At 35.9% G+C, this 14,626-nt stretch overlaps 1 protein-coding gene across 2 annotated transcripts in view; it reads right to left on the bottom strand.

Moving 5' to 3' along the window:
* cacna2d2b (calcium channel, voltage-dependent, alpha 2/delta subunit 2b) overlaps window positions 1-14,626 on the bottom strand; it is a 35,383-nt gene that overhangs the window by 11,254 nt on the left and 9,503 nt on the right. For both annotated transcript variants that reach the window (XM_051907233.1, XM_051907234.1), the window contains exons 3-20: window positions 13,517-13,633; window positions 13,378-13,437; window positions 12,764-12,808; window positions 12,267-12,390; window positions 10,332-10,463; window positions 10,157-10,214; window positions 8,971-9,021; window positions 8,799-8,898; window positions 8,451-8,612; window positions 7,473-7,583; window positions 7,205-7,283; window positions 6,970-7,019; window positions 5,417-5,506; window positions 5,239-5,304; window positions 5,082-5,156; window positions 2,999-3,073; window positions 1,897-1,968; window positions 1,620-1,691 (exon numbers count right to left, since the gene is read on the bottom strand). In XM_051907233.1, the coding sequence (XP_051763193.1) occupies window positions 1,620-1,691; window positions 1,897-1,968; window positions 2,999-3,073; window positions 5,082-5,156; window positions 5,239-5,304; window positions 5,417-5,506; window positions 6,970-7,019; window positions 7,205-7,283; window positions 7,473-7,583; window positions 8,451-8,612; window positions 8,799-8,898; window positions 8,971-9,021; window positions 10,157-10,214; window positions 10,332-10,463; window positions 12,267-12,390; window positions 12,764-12,808; window positions 13,378-13,437; window positions 13,517-13,633 (1,539 nt within the window). The remainder of the gene's footprint in view (window positions 1-1,619; window positions 1,692-1,896; window positions 1,969-2,998; window positions 3,074-5,081; window positions 5,157-5,238; window positions 5,305-5,416; window positions 5,507-6,969; window positions 7,020-7,204; window positions 7,284-7,472; window positions 7,584-8,450; window positions 8,613-8,798; window positions 8,899-8,970; window positions 9,022-10,156; window positions 10,215-10,331; window positions 10,464-12,266; window positions 12,391-12,763; window positions 12,809-13,377; window positions 13,438-13,516; window positions 13,634-14,626) is intronic.

The raw sequence follows: 14,626 nt of genomic DNA, 5'->3' as shown, positions 1-14,626 counted from the left end.
GGGGAACACAACATTTTTGCGAGCGATCGCAAAGTTTCTAGGGGGAACGCAGTGTGGGGAGCTGCCAGAGGATCCCAAAATCCTAAGATCAGGTTATGAATGAGACCCTGATCACCTGTGAACACAGTTAAAAACATTACATTATGATGGATTCAAATGCTTCAATAAATGCATCAAAAAGTCTTCATGAGAAAACATAAAATTGTTTATTATGACATGGTTTTAGTTTATGAGGATTCATTATTTAATTAAAGCTTTAATTAGTTATTGCAAATATAATACTTTTATTTCATTATGGGTGCTGTAAATAATTTTTTTTGAGATGATGTAATAGCAGACCTGTCATATTTAGTAATCAGTACTAGCTGTAATATTAAATAATCAATGTCATAACGTAGTCGTTAGCTGTAATATTTAGAAATCAATATGTATTAATCAATATAGTCATATTTAACGTAATGAAATATTTAATTAGATCTGTAATATTTAGTAATGATTGCTGAGATATTTAGCGATTGATACTGTACTATTTAATTAGAGCTGTAATATTTAGAAATGAATGCTGAATTCATGCTGTTTAATTATAAATGTTTTTGAGAGTGAACGCAAAGGTTTTGTGAGCAAACGCAAAGTTTCTCAGGGAAACACAACATTTTTGCGAGCGATCGCAAAGTTTCTCAGGGGTATGCAAAACTTTTGAACGATCACGTTTTGCAAGCGAACATGAAGGTTTTGAGAAGGAAAGTAAAGTTTCTCAGGGGAAAGCAAAATTTTTGTGAGCGAACGCAAAGTTTCTTATTAGAACACAACATTTTTGTGAGCGATCGCAAAGTTTCTCGGCAGAATGCAAAGGTTTTGAAAGAGAACACAAAGTTCCCTTTCGAATGGGAACTCGCACTGCATCCTCTAGTGGACACTACGGGGAACGCCCCAGAGTGTCCACTAGAGCACTTTGCATGTCTCCATTCTGTGACACACCCCTTTCATCTCTTGGAGTCTCTACTAATGAGCTGATGACCTGGATCAGGTGTGTTTGATTAAGGAGACATGCAAAATCTGCAGTGTTGGGGTGCCTCCAGGAGCAGGATTGGGAACCACTGCCCTAGAGGACACAGTGCCTCATTCCCTTTCTCAGGGAACCATGGTTACATGCGAAACCTGAGACATTTCTCGGGGGAATACAAAAATTTTGTGAGAGAAGGCAATAGCATTGAAATAGATTTTTTCCCCTTTAGCGGCTCCATATAAAATGTAAGTATTTCATATTAATTTTAACAATGAAATGTATCTAGATTTTAAAATTTTCACGCAAACATGCAAATAAATTGATTTGTGGTTTTAAGCTGTACTTTTATGTAAAAACTGGAGTACTATCTAACTACATGCTCAAAAACATGTACTTTAACATTAGTGGTGAAGTATATAATTATATTGCATATGTGGGCCATAACGCAATTATGCAAATTGGCAAGCAGCTAATTAATGACATCGTTTGGGGCATCGTAGACATGTACATTTGAAAATTGAATCTGTAATTTTGAGCCATTTATAGAAAGTCATGTCCCAGATATCACACATGTCCTGGTTTCATCTGACACATTAATTGCACACACACTTGCCTCATCCATTGATTTAATTAGTGTTTTGATCGTCATCTCTCCTGATCGGCCATCAATCATTTGCCGACGAATCTGAAAAGGATAAAAGGCAAGTTATCCATGAGCTCCTGCTGATTTAACATAAATGATCAGACAAATGATTCAGCCAAACATCATATTTAACACATGAAGTGAGTGTGCCAGTGCCGCCCACACTGAAAACGAATCATTTATTATGAACAGCACAGAAATATGTGAGTTCATTTGAGGACAATTAGTGCTTTAGACTAGTAAAGACCTCCTGTTTGCTGCTGTCTTCTACTTCTGCGTCCAGGAAGTCCAGTGTCACCGGCTCTGGCAAATCCTCCTCCTGCAATGAAACAAACATAAGAAAAAAACAGTGTTATTGTCGTTAACTAAAACTAAAACCACTACAAAAACATGTTCGTGACTTGAAATGAAATAAACAGTAACTGAAATAAATTATTGTTGCCAAGGCAACCAAAGCAATGTAGTTGTCAAAGCAATGTCTATTTTTATTTAGCTTAAAGGGATAATTCTCCCAAAAATGACAATTCTGTAATCATTTACTCTCATACTCATTTACCCTCAAGTTGTTCCAAGCCTATATGAATTTCTTTCTTCTGCTGAACAAAAAAAAAAAAGATATTTTGAAGAATATGGGTAACTAAACAGTTGGTGGGCCCCATTGACTTCAATAGTATGGTAAAAAAAAAAAAAAAATACTTTGACAAAGGCAAGTGATTGTGCAGTCATAAATCTCATATATATTTAGATTTATCTTTCTTGACCTGCACCTCGGAGGGTGTGCGTTTGTTTATGTCTTTTTTTGATTAAAAAAAAAAAAAAAAATACTATGGAAGTGAATGGGGCCCAACAACTGTAACCGAAATTCTTCAAAATATCTTCTTTTGTGTTCAGCAGCAGAAAGAAATTCATTAACAGGTGAACAGAATTTTCATTTTTGGGAGAAATATCCCTTTACGAACTAAAATAACTAAAAGTAAAATAAAAAAATAATTAAAAAAAACTAAATAGACATAAAAAAAAATAAATGGACAAAAACGCACAACAAAATAACTAAAACTTTAACTCAAATTAAAACGGAAACCATAAAAATAAAAACTCATTAAAAATATTAATAAAAAAAAATATATCAATGATACTAAAATAACACTGAGACAAGCACACAATCATGAGTATGAAGAATCTCACAAAACCAGTCAAGAACATATCTGGCTCATATTGCATTCCCTAAAATAATAAAAAAAAACAATGGGATTTTTGGGTATTATGTTAATGAAAATGAAATTATTAAAACACAAATGAGAGTGATTGTTTAGTCATTTTGGTTTGCACACAGACAATCAGACTCTCACTCGAGGCTGCAGGTTCGGATGCATGAGCACGTATCCATTTGGGTCAATGGCGAAGATGTATCCATTTGCTCCCAGCTACACACAGAGAACGAGAAAAAGAGTCTGTGATGATGTTTCCTGTTTCTCATATTGAAAAGGTAAAAGACTAGTGCGAAACAGAAGTTTTCATATAGCCACTGGGTAACACAATTACAATATACACTGATGAGCCAGAACATTATGACCAGTCACAGGTGAATATCATTGATCATCTTCTAACAAGGCCACATATTAAGGTCTGGGTAGATTAGATCGTAAGCAGAAAATCAGTTCTTGTAATCAATGTTTTGAATGCAGGAGAAATGAGCAGGAATAAAGATCTGAGCAACTTTAACAAGGGCCAAATTGTTATGGCAAGGCAAATGGGTCAAAGTTTCTCTGAAACGGCAAGGCTTGTGTGTTGCTCCCAGTCAGCAGTGGTGAGAAGTGGCCAGAAGATGGACAAACCACAAACCAGCGACAGCATCAGAACTGGACCTTTGAGCAGTGGAAGAAGGTTGCCTGGTCTGATACTTTAGGCAAAGTTCTGCTGGGAAACACTGGGTCCGGCCAGTCATGTGGATGTAAATCTGACACTTGCACCTACCTAAACATTGCTGCAGACCAGGTACATTCCTTCATGACAATGAAGTTCCCTGGTGAAAGTGGCCTCTTTCAGCAGGAAAATGAACCTGTCACATTGCACACATTGTTCAACAGTGGTTTGAGGAACATGATGAAGAGTTTAAGGTGTTGCCCTGGCCTCCAAAGTTTCCCAGATCTCAATCCAATTGAGCATCTGTGGGATGTGCTGGGCCAACAAGTTCGATCCACAGTGGCTCGACATCACAGCCTACAGGACTTGAAGGATCTGCCTTGGTGGGTCAGCGCTGTTTTGGCAGTACGCAGAGGACCAACGGCATATTAGGCAGATGGTCATAATGTTTTGGCTCATCGGCATTTGATATAAATCAACAGTCGCAAATAAGACATGCACAAATTTGCTAATATTAAATGCATTAAATAATTATTTTTTACAATTTACTAAAAGGCCACTCCAAATATCTGATAAAATGGTAATCATGCTTTAACCTTTAACCTAAAGATTGTGAAACAAACACTTTTATTGATTGGACAAGCAGTCTTTAACAATATAATATAATATAATATAATATAATATAAAATAATGTTTTATCAGTTACACAATTTTTTTAAAACCTCCTTATCCACATTTAGAAAAACACACAAATACATATAGATGTTTACAATATAATATAACGTCATGTTTACAATGTAATATAATAAATTATTGTTAAATCAGTTACATACATTTTTAAAAAACCTTAGCCATTTAGAAAAAAAAACATACAGTATTATGTTTTTAATATAATATAATGTAATATAATAAAACATTAATATGATTTATCAGTTACACAATTTAAAACCTCACTAACCATTTAGAAAAACATATAATACAAATTATGTATGTAATATAATATAAAAGAATATATGTTTATAATGTAATATAATAAATTAATACATATTTTATCAGAAATATGTATTATCACAAATTTTTAAAACCCTTAACCATTTTATCAGTTACACACATTTTTAAAAACCTCATTGACCACATTTAGGAAAGCATTAATAATATAATATAATATAATATAATATGTGACCCAGGACCACAAAACCAGTCATAAGGTTCAATTTTTTGAAATTGAGATTCTTTACTCAATATCCTAATGATTTTTGGCAAGAAAAATAGATAATTTTGACCCATACAATGTATTGTTGGTTATTGCTACAAATATACCTGTGCGACTTATGACTGGTTTTGTGGTCCAGGGTCACATATAATATAATATAATATAATATAATATAATATAACATAATATAATAATTTCAAGTGTTTCATGTGGTAACATCTAACTTTTTTGTTGTTTTTTTTGTTTTTAAGGCATAAACAAAATTGAATCAACCTAAAATGGCTACACCAACAAAACTAAAAGTTAAAAACAGCTCAAGACAACAACTGCAGGTTGTACAGTGTAAAAGACTTTACCTTGTACTGTGGTGTGAGTCTCTTCAGCTCATCCAGATGAACGTCGACCCCCATCACCCCTAAAATCAGCTGATTCTGAACACACAAACACTGACATCAATGATCTGCACACAGCAGAGTTCAGCGTGATGATGATCCATCAGTAATCGAGCATCACCTGAGAGTTTCCGTCTACGGTGAGGTTGAAGACTGGCATCGTCCCCGTCACCACCAGCCCCAGACCCTGTAAGCGAAACAGAAACTCATGTTTCTTGTTTTATGAGGCATCAGAGTACGATGGACCCAGAGCAGCCCATATGTTTCACAGACAGCATGCGGGCCGAAGCGACTCTCACCAGAGCATCCTGATAGACGTTGGTCCATTGCACCTGTTTGGCACTTCTGCCTGCCAGAACCATGGGGCGGCCCAGTACGTCCAGATACTCCTGTGACACACATTCATTTAAGCATTTTACCTTTCTGAAAATACCACCATTTGTGTCTGAATTAAGGCCGAGAGATTTGGCCAAATAAAATAAAATATATTTGATCTGAAATAAAAAAAATTTTTTTGCCATTCTGAGAAACCATAATAATTATATGCGCCACTACAACAATACATACTAATACTTACTTGATGCACACAAATTGCATAAAACAAATTATTAAAATAATTTGTTGCTCTCATACTTACAAATTGTGAAACAAAGAACATTTTTGTGTAAAGCACAGGTTGTATAAAATTCATCAACTAAAATAAATCAACTTTAGAACTCAAATGTTGTGTTTGCTGTGAATATTGAATCAATTTGTATCACACTATTAAAGAGTCTCTGATTTGTGAGATGCGAGACAATATTTTTGAGTGAAGCACATATGCCGTGTAAAACAAATCAATTACGAATCGATTTGTTGAAATGGACACTTTGAACTGATTCACAGAAATTAATAAAACGTGCCAGCTCAAATGTTGTTTGAATCAGTATGAATCACACTATTAAATTGTTTTGTTGCTCTCAAACTTGTGGGCTGCGAGACAATAAACATTTTTGAGTGAAGCAAATACGTAGTATAAAACAACTGAAACAAACACATTTTCACTGAAATTAATTAAATGTACTAACTGAAATGTCAATCAGTTTGAATCATGGGTGTTTTGTTTCTCACAGTATTCTTGCGAGACAACAAACATTTTTTAGTGAAACACTTCATATAAAACAAATCAGTTACAAACTGATTAATTGAAACACTTTTTCATGAATCGATTAACTAAAACACTTTTTCACTGAAACAAATTAAATGTACCAACTCACTGACTGAATTGTGAATCAGTTTGATTCATACTATTAAAGTGTTTTGTTTCTCACATATACTTGTGAGACAACAAACATTTTTAGTGATGCACGTAATATAAAACAAATAATTTATCGATTAATTAAAACACTTTTTCACTGAAATTAATCAAATGTACCAACTCACTTACTGAATTGCGAATCAGTTTGAATCATACTATTAAAGTGTTTTATTTCTCATATTCTTGTGAGCTGTGGGACAACAAACATTTAATGAAGCATGTCACATAAAACAAATCAATTAAGAATCAATTCATTAAAAATGAACAATTTGAACTCATTCACAGAAACGTATCAAACTTATCAGCTCTAAGATTGTTTTTACTACTGAATCTTCAGTTACACTATTAAAGTGTCTCATATTTGTGCTAGACAATGTATAATTGTGAAAATAGCCTCTTGTCTTTAGTAACCTTGACTAAATAAACCAAGGCGCATTAAAAATCATAAAACACATTCATAATGTTGCTAAATTTGATATTGCCAGCCATAACAGGGAAACCTGCACACATTAATGTGTGTGTGTGTGTGTGTGTGTGTGTGTGTGTGTAACTCACCTGGGTGTTAATCCTTATAGCACAGATGGAGCGGATCTCAAAATAGTATCCTGCCGAGACAGAGAGACACTTAGTGTGATGTCACATGTAATTTCTGTATATTTCAACATGCATCAGCATATAAATCTACTCATAGCATCAATGTAAGGGCAGATTTTTTTTTTTTTTGGAAAAAGTCACATTTTCACAGGAAAAATCTCCACTAGCATCTTTTCCAAATGAGTACATGTCTCACCCTTATTAGCACATGCGATCCACTGCAGTGGAGTGACATCATAATTGTGCTGCCCCACCGAGAACGTGAACACACGGACCTGCAGAGACCATCACATATCCCACAATTACCCCGGCAAATTAGACAGGAAACAAGCTGTTTCACTGGAGGAAAGGGCTAATTATGAGGAACATGCACTTCCAGAAGACAACAGCAGAGCAGAAACACAAGACGCTCAACATAGAATAAAGATATAAATCATATCATGTCAGGAAAGTGATGATCAGACCGTCTTATTGGGCCAGTTATACTGCTCAAAGATGTCCTGAGCTCGGTCCTCCCCTCCGTCAGTAAATAACATGATGATTTTATTGCAGTTGGCTCGAGGAACATTTGTCTTCTGTGTGAGAATGAGAAACAAAAAGAGAGAAGATTATAATACTGTGTCCAAACCAATAAATCATCACATCTCTTTAATTAAATGAGCTGTGATTTTGTCACAGTCTGGTTTGTATTTCTATTGCGTCAAGCTGGGTAGCTCCGCCCACAGTAAAATCTCATTGGTCCAAATTCCCGCAAAAAGCAGGTGTATGTTAAAGACATATTCTGGAACCAGTACAAGTTAAACTTAATCTGCAGCATTTGTGGAGTGATTTTTTAATAAATTAAATTCTACTGGGTCAAAACTGACCCAGGATGTCAAAAAGTATATGCAGATTTTAAAGGCAACATGAGAATAAATCATTATTATTTTTTACAGTCGTTTTAGGTTTAAGGTGTTGAGTTATAGAAATTGTCTGTTAACACTCATACTGTTCAGATCTTTTTGATTGTACTATTAAAACAGTGAGTAGTTTTAAAGGGTTAGTTCATCCAAAAATGAAATTTCTGTCATTAATTACTCACCCTCATGTCGTTCCAAACCCATAAGACCCTTGTTCATCTTTGGAACACAAATTAAGATATTTGTGATGAAATGCAAGAGGTTTTTTAATCCTCAATAAAAAGCAAGAAATTACCACATTCAAGGCCCAGAAAGATAGCAAAGACATCGTTAAAATAGTCCATGTGACTGCAGTGGTTCAATCTTAATGTTATGAAGTGACGAGAATACTTTTTGTGCGTAAAAAACAAACAAAAATAGTTACTTTTTTCAACAAATTCATCTCTCCCCTGTTTTTGGGTGAACTAACCCTTTAAGTTTTTATAAGCCACATATTACGCCACAAATGCTGTCGATTAACTATAAAATTATGTTCAGACTCACGTTGAGCAGCTGGTTGAAGGCGAAGTGAAAGCCGGATTTGTAATCGGTGGTTCCTTTGGCCTGCATCTGCTGTACTGCCTCTTTAAAGATCTTTTTATTGCGTACATTTGCCTGTACCAGGTGCTTAAAGCAGGGCACCACTGCCTCGGCCTTCTCATTGAACTACAACAGAAAGAGACAGGAAATACAGCTCAATTAAATGTACAGGTTCATGAATTAAAACAAAAAACAAAAAAACAACTAACTTAGTAGCCTTACATAACAGGATTTTAAGAATATTTTATCAGTCGATTAACAAAAGGGTCAATCCAAAAAAACTTTATGGTATGTTCAAAATAGCGCACTGACCCTAGCCACATTGACATAATCGTCGTCAGAGAGCGTGTCGAGCATCTCTGTGACTGAAGCTTTGATGAGTTTGAGAGTGAGTCCACTGACGCTGCCGCTCCTGTGGACGGAAAAGATGTCAATGTTGAATAAACAATGCAAACGCACAGCACAAAAGCACGCACATACTCACACATCTACCAGGATGACCATGTCTTTCGGCGATGACGCTCCTTGAATGTACCTGAGGAAAACAGAGACACAAGTTTGAGTATCAAAATTCCCTAGGCCACGCCCACAAACTGACCAATCAAAGACAGCCAACTGTTTCTATAGATGTCTATAGATGAATAATCTTATTTAGGTTGATTTTACAGTTTGACATAATTCAATGTCTCCAAATTAATATTATCATCATGCATAATAAAGGTGACGTTGCTGCCTATGTGTGCTTCAGAAACCCTCAGATTTCATCAAAAATATCTTAAATTTGTTCCCAAGATGAACAAAGGTCTTAAAGGTTTAGGACAACAAAAAGGTGAGTACTTAATGACAGAAATTACATTTTTGGCCAAACTAACCCTTTAAGTTGAAGTACCAAAATAAATAACACTAAGTAAAAACTATATAGAAATATTTAAAAAAAATGCAAAATTCAATTATTTCTTTGAAGAAAGCAGCTGCGATGTGCCACGCATTATGTAATCACACTGGAAAGGTTACGCATGAAGTAGGTGGAAGTACTGAGGAAGTGTTTACAAAGTGAACGTGCAAAAAGACTAAGTCAAACAGCCTTTACCAAAAAAAGTGTAAAACAACAATGTCGGACGATTTTGAAGTTAGAGGAGTACTTCTGCCTACGTCACGCATGACCTTTCCAACGTGATTACGTAATGCGTGGTGCATCGCAAAGCTAGTGCAAGACGAGCATTTGTGATTAAAAAGTATATTATTTTTATTTTCGTTTCGCTAGATAAGATCCTTATTCCATGGCTGGGATCGTGTAGAGCCCTTTGAAGCAGCAATGAAACCGCAATTTGGACCTTCAACCCGTTGAACCCTGTTGAAGTCCACTTATATTGGAGAAAAATCCTGGAAGGTTTTCCTCAAAAACCTTAATTTCTTTTCGACTGAAGAAAGAAAGACATAAACGTCTTGGATGACATGGGGATGAGTAAATTATCAGGAAATTTTAATTCTGAAATGAACTAATCCATTAAGTAGCAGTTTATTTCATTAATATTATGTAATTTGCACGTACAGTTTTTTAAATATACTTTTAAGATTTGAAGTACACTACAAGTGCAAATTCAGTACAATTAAGTACACGTTTTTCAAAAGGCAACTTATTGTATCTAAAGATACAGAAAGTGGTTTACCAGGGTCTCCGTCGCACGTCATAAAGGTCTATCTTATCCGGCGCTCTCCAGGGAGCAGCTAAAACGTGAAATGTAACATAAAAGAGCATATTCGGGTAATAATATATTTATGCAAAACAAACTGTGATCGGTTTTCAATCAGATACAGAAATGTATGCACAGGTGAGCATGGTACCTGGGTAATATCTTGTGACCCCCGTGGCACTTCCAAATGCTTGCCAGAGTAACGACGGGTCATCTCTGCTGTTCTCCATGAAGACTCGCTCTAATGCTTGTGTCCAGTTCAGCTCATTCAGAATTACTGGAGCTACAGACAGACAGACATAATATAACTAGGGCTGTCACTAACGATTATTATGGCAATCAAGTAATCAGATTATTTTGATGATTAATCGAGTAATCTGATCATTTTTTGTGGTAATAAAAATAGACCTAAGTGAACAATAGCTTTTAAAATCACTTAAAATACATGTATAATAACAGTAAGGCAGTAATAATTGGTTAAAATAAAATATCAAAAGCAAGTAATCATATGGTTTTATAGAACAGCACTGTTAAAATACGTGACGTAATATACATATACACAATGCCTGCATAGGGCGCTAACAGCCTGGATTGTTGTTGTTACACTTTACACACCAGGATCAAATTCTTGTTTAATATTGGCCAAACATTTAGTTCAAATATATTTGGCCAGAGAAAAATTCTACAGCAACTGTAATTTATAGAACAAGAACATGTGGACATCACAACATACAAACTCAGAGCAATGGTTTAAACTTTTATTTTGAAATCTTGATGAACAACTTGCATATTTAGAAGCATTTTGATGTATTCTCCTGTGTTGGCATAGGCTTATAAATGATTTACGTTACAAATCTGATGAAATGGCGCACGTTGCGTTTCCAGAATAACATTATAAGTAACCCAAACTCAAAGCATATGCAGAGATGGAGTTTGTTAAATGAGCAGCTGAGACGCGCTCCACGCATGTAAATGATAACAGTGCAACACTTTGCTATGAAACACAAAACATGTCAGACTTTATATGTATTCACAAATGCACGTTATAGGAAACCCCAACAAACAGCGCAGAGACTGAGTTCACGTTGAGCAGCATTTACTGTGAACGGAGCCACTCTGACACGCTGGAATAAACACGTAACCTGCACACATGTAAATAATTAAAGTGCCACGATTCACTCTGAAACCCGCAGTGCACATATTTATTTAATGGAATCGCAACCTTTGTGATTTCACAATAGCATTATGCTATATTATGATTTTTAAATGGTTTTACAATATTGTGCAGCCTTAGAAAATGGTCTAATAATGTAGTTTATGGATTCTTGTCCATGGAATGTACCACTATTTTCACGGTAAATTGCAATCGAGATTTTTTTTTTAAACTGAGCACTCAAATTTAATTGAGGAATTGTGACAGCCCTAATTACAGCATTCACATAAAATATAGGTGGATAGAAAAATGCTGGATGAAAAAGCCAAGATACACATAAATTCTAAAAAATGTGCAGCAAAAATATGTTCTCAATTAAGGGGGATAATTTTTGATCCAAATAACAAGACGTGTATAACCTATTATGGAAACACATTTGCCGAATAAATCCCTCGATGTGCAACAAAAAAAAAAAAAACTCAGGCAAATGACTTTGCCTCAACAGAGAATGTGATAGGATAACTGGACTAACTAGCGGACCAAGCGCATTGCACAGCATCTCAAATGTTGGTTTGGTCTTCATTAAAAGTCTGTGATTTGGTGATTTGGTATAATCACCTCCCAAACCGTCTCACTCGATTACATTCCCAAATATCAGTCATCTGTCTCAGATAATATGATAGCATTTATTACATTTTGTCTGCGCAAATCATTTATGATATACGAAAAAAGAGCTTTGGGGAAGCCTCTGATTACAGCAACTTCCATTTTCTATTACAGATATTTTGCGCTAATTTCGCAGAAAGTGATTTTGAGAATGGCAAAAGTTTTATGCGATATTCTAAATTTTGTGCATATGTTAAATCCGCAACTTTGGATGGAAACATAGCTATTGGCTCTTAGAGATATAATAGCATCAGACTGGTTCCTCACCGCCTTTGTAGATGTCTGTGGGGATCTGGACGGCAGTGTGTGAGAAATTCACATGATTCTTAAAGATCGGGTCATACACGAACTCCAGTTTCAGCGACATCTGAGAATCGATGTCCTCACCATCCTGATGAGAATAAACCATATAATCAGATACATTCACACACGCATATTACATATGAGTCCATCGTTTCAGCTTGAGTTTGATTGTCAAAATCATAGTCATATGGTGATAAATGAATATGCAAAATAGTAGTTTCGAAGTTAGAAGTTTGAGCAACTAGCTTCTAAAAAGAAATTGTGTATGAATGCATGAATATTTCCTATAAACATGCCAAGAAAGCGTCATTTTCAATTTTCATTAACATTACATATGCTTTTTCTAAAATAGTACAAAATGTTTCATAGAGGCCCACTTTCTAAAGCATGTAAATCTATATATTAAAAACTTTTACATGTTTTTCACATCGGCGATAGATAGAGATGTACTCAGTACTCACATAGTCCATCTCTGCTTTAGAGTTATAATATTCAATATTTTCCTCCTGAAATAAACACACAGAACAAAAATACAAAAATCTGCTGTTTAAAATCAGTTTGTGTATTTGAAGAATCAAATACAGATGTCCTCCACATGACAAACGCTCATTTAAGCACAATTCACTCATATGAGCATGTGTGTTGTCATTCGAGCTGAACATCTCTAATGAATCAAATCAGTCAGAAAAACGAGATGTCACAATCTATTGGGCTTAAACAGACCCTCCAGCTACAGACTCACAGAAATCATGACTCACAGCGAGTGTGTGTAAAGCTCGTATCTGGATCAGAGATACACGGATGTGAATATGAGAGGACAAGGTGCATCAAGGATATACACAGATGGAAAAAATGGAAAAAGGAGACAGAATGAATCGTTCTATTTGTGCGATTCATTTTAATGAATCAGTTGAAACAACATGGGAATCATCGTCTGAATCAACTTGGATCACACATGCAAAAGCAATGTTAAAAGTGAAATGTAAAACTGTGTGAAGAGTCTGGAAAAAGTGCAAAATTATTGCGAAATGCACACTGAGTCTAAAAATTAATAGTGCTGTTAAAACCACCTGACCTTGATTCCATCCTGCCAGCGATGATCTTTCTGAAGACGCTCTGCTTCACTCGCCAGTTTCTGACGGAAAGCACAGATGAGAATCGTCAAGGGTAATCCTGAAGGAAGAGCGTGTGTGATTGTGTGCATGTTTTCTTACCTCGAGTGCTTTGCGTTTCTTGGCCAGCAGTCTCTCAATGTCAGTTGCTACTTTTTCTACAATGTCTCGAGGGTTGTTTCTGACCAAACTGAACTGTCTTCTCTTCTCACTGTAGATCTGAAACAACATTAACATCCCTTTGATATATATATATATACAGTGGGTACGGAAAGTATTCAGACCCCCTTAAATTTTTCACTCTTTGTTATATTGCAGCCATTTGCTAAAATCATTTAAGTTCATTTTTTTTCCCTCATTAATGTACACACAGCACCCCATATTGACAGAAAAACACAGAATTGTTGACATTTTTGCAGATTTATTAAAAAAGAAAAACTGAAATATCACATGGTCCTAAGTATTCAGACCCTTTGCTGTGACACTCATATATTTAACTCAGGTGCTGTCCATTTCTTCTGATCATCCTTGAGATGGTTCTACACCTTCATTTGAGTCCAGCTGTGTTTGATTATACTGATTGGACTTGATTAGGAAAGCCACACACCTGTCTATATAAGACCTTACAGCTCACAGTGCATGTCAGAGCAAATGAGAATCATGAGGTCAAAGGAACTGCCTGAAGAGCTCAGAGACAGAATTGTGGCAAGGCACAGATCTGGCCAAGGTTACAAAAAAATTTCTGCTGCACTTAAGGTTCCTAAGAGCACAGTGGCCTCCATAATCCTTAAATGGAAGACGTTTGGGATGACCAGAACCCTTCCTAGAGCTGGCCGTTCGGCCAAACTGAGCTATCGGGGGAGAAGAGCCTTGGTGAGAGAGTTAAAGAAGAACCCAAAGATCACTGTGGCTGAGCTCCAGAGATGCAGTCGGGAGATGGGAGAAAGTTGTAGAAAGTCACCCATCACTGCAGCCCTCCACCAGTCGGGGCTTTATGGCAGAGTGGCCCGACGGAAGCCTCTCCTCAGTGCAAGACACATGAAAAAACACCTGAAGGACTCCAAGATGGTGAGAAATAAGATTCTCTGGTCTGATGAGACCAAGATAGAACTTTTTGGCCTTAATTCTAAGCGGTATGTGTGGAGAAAACCAGGCACTGCTCATCACCTGTCCAATACAGTCCCAACAGTGAAGCATGGTGGTGGCAGCATC

This window comes from Ctenopharyngodon idella, chromosome 10 (genome assembly GCF_019924925.1).
Source record: "Ctenopharyngodon idella isolate HZGC_01 chromosome 10, HZGC01, whole genome shotgun sequence".
NCBI classification, from domain to species: domain Eukaryota; kingdom Metazoa; phylum Chordata; class Actinopteri; order Cypriniformes; family Xenocyprididae; genus Ctenopharyngodon; species Ctenopharyngodon idella.
This window is presented reverse-complemented; position numbering and strand designations above follow the sequence as displayed.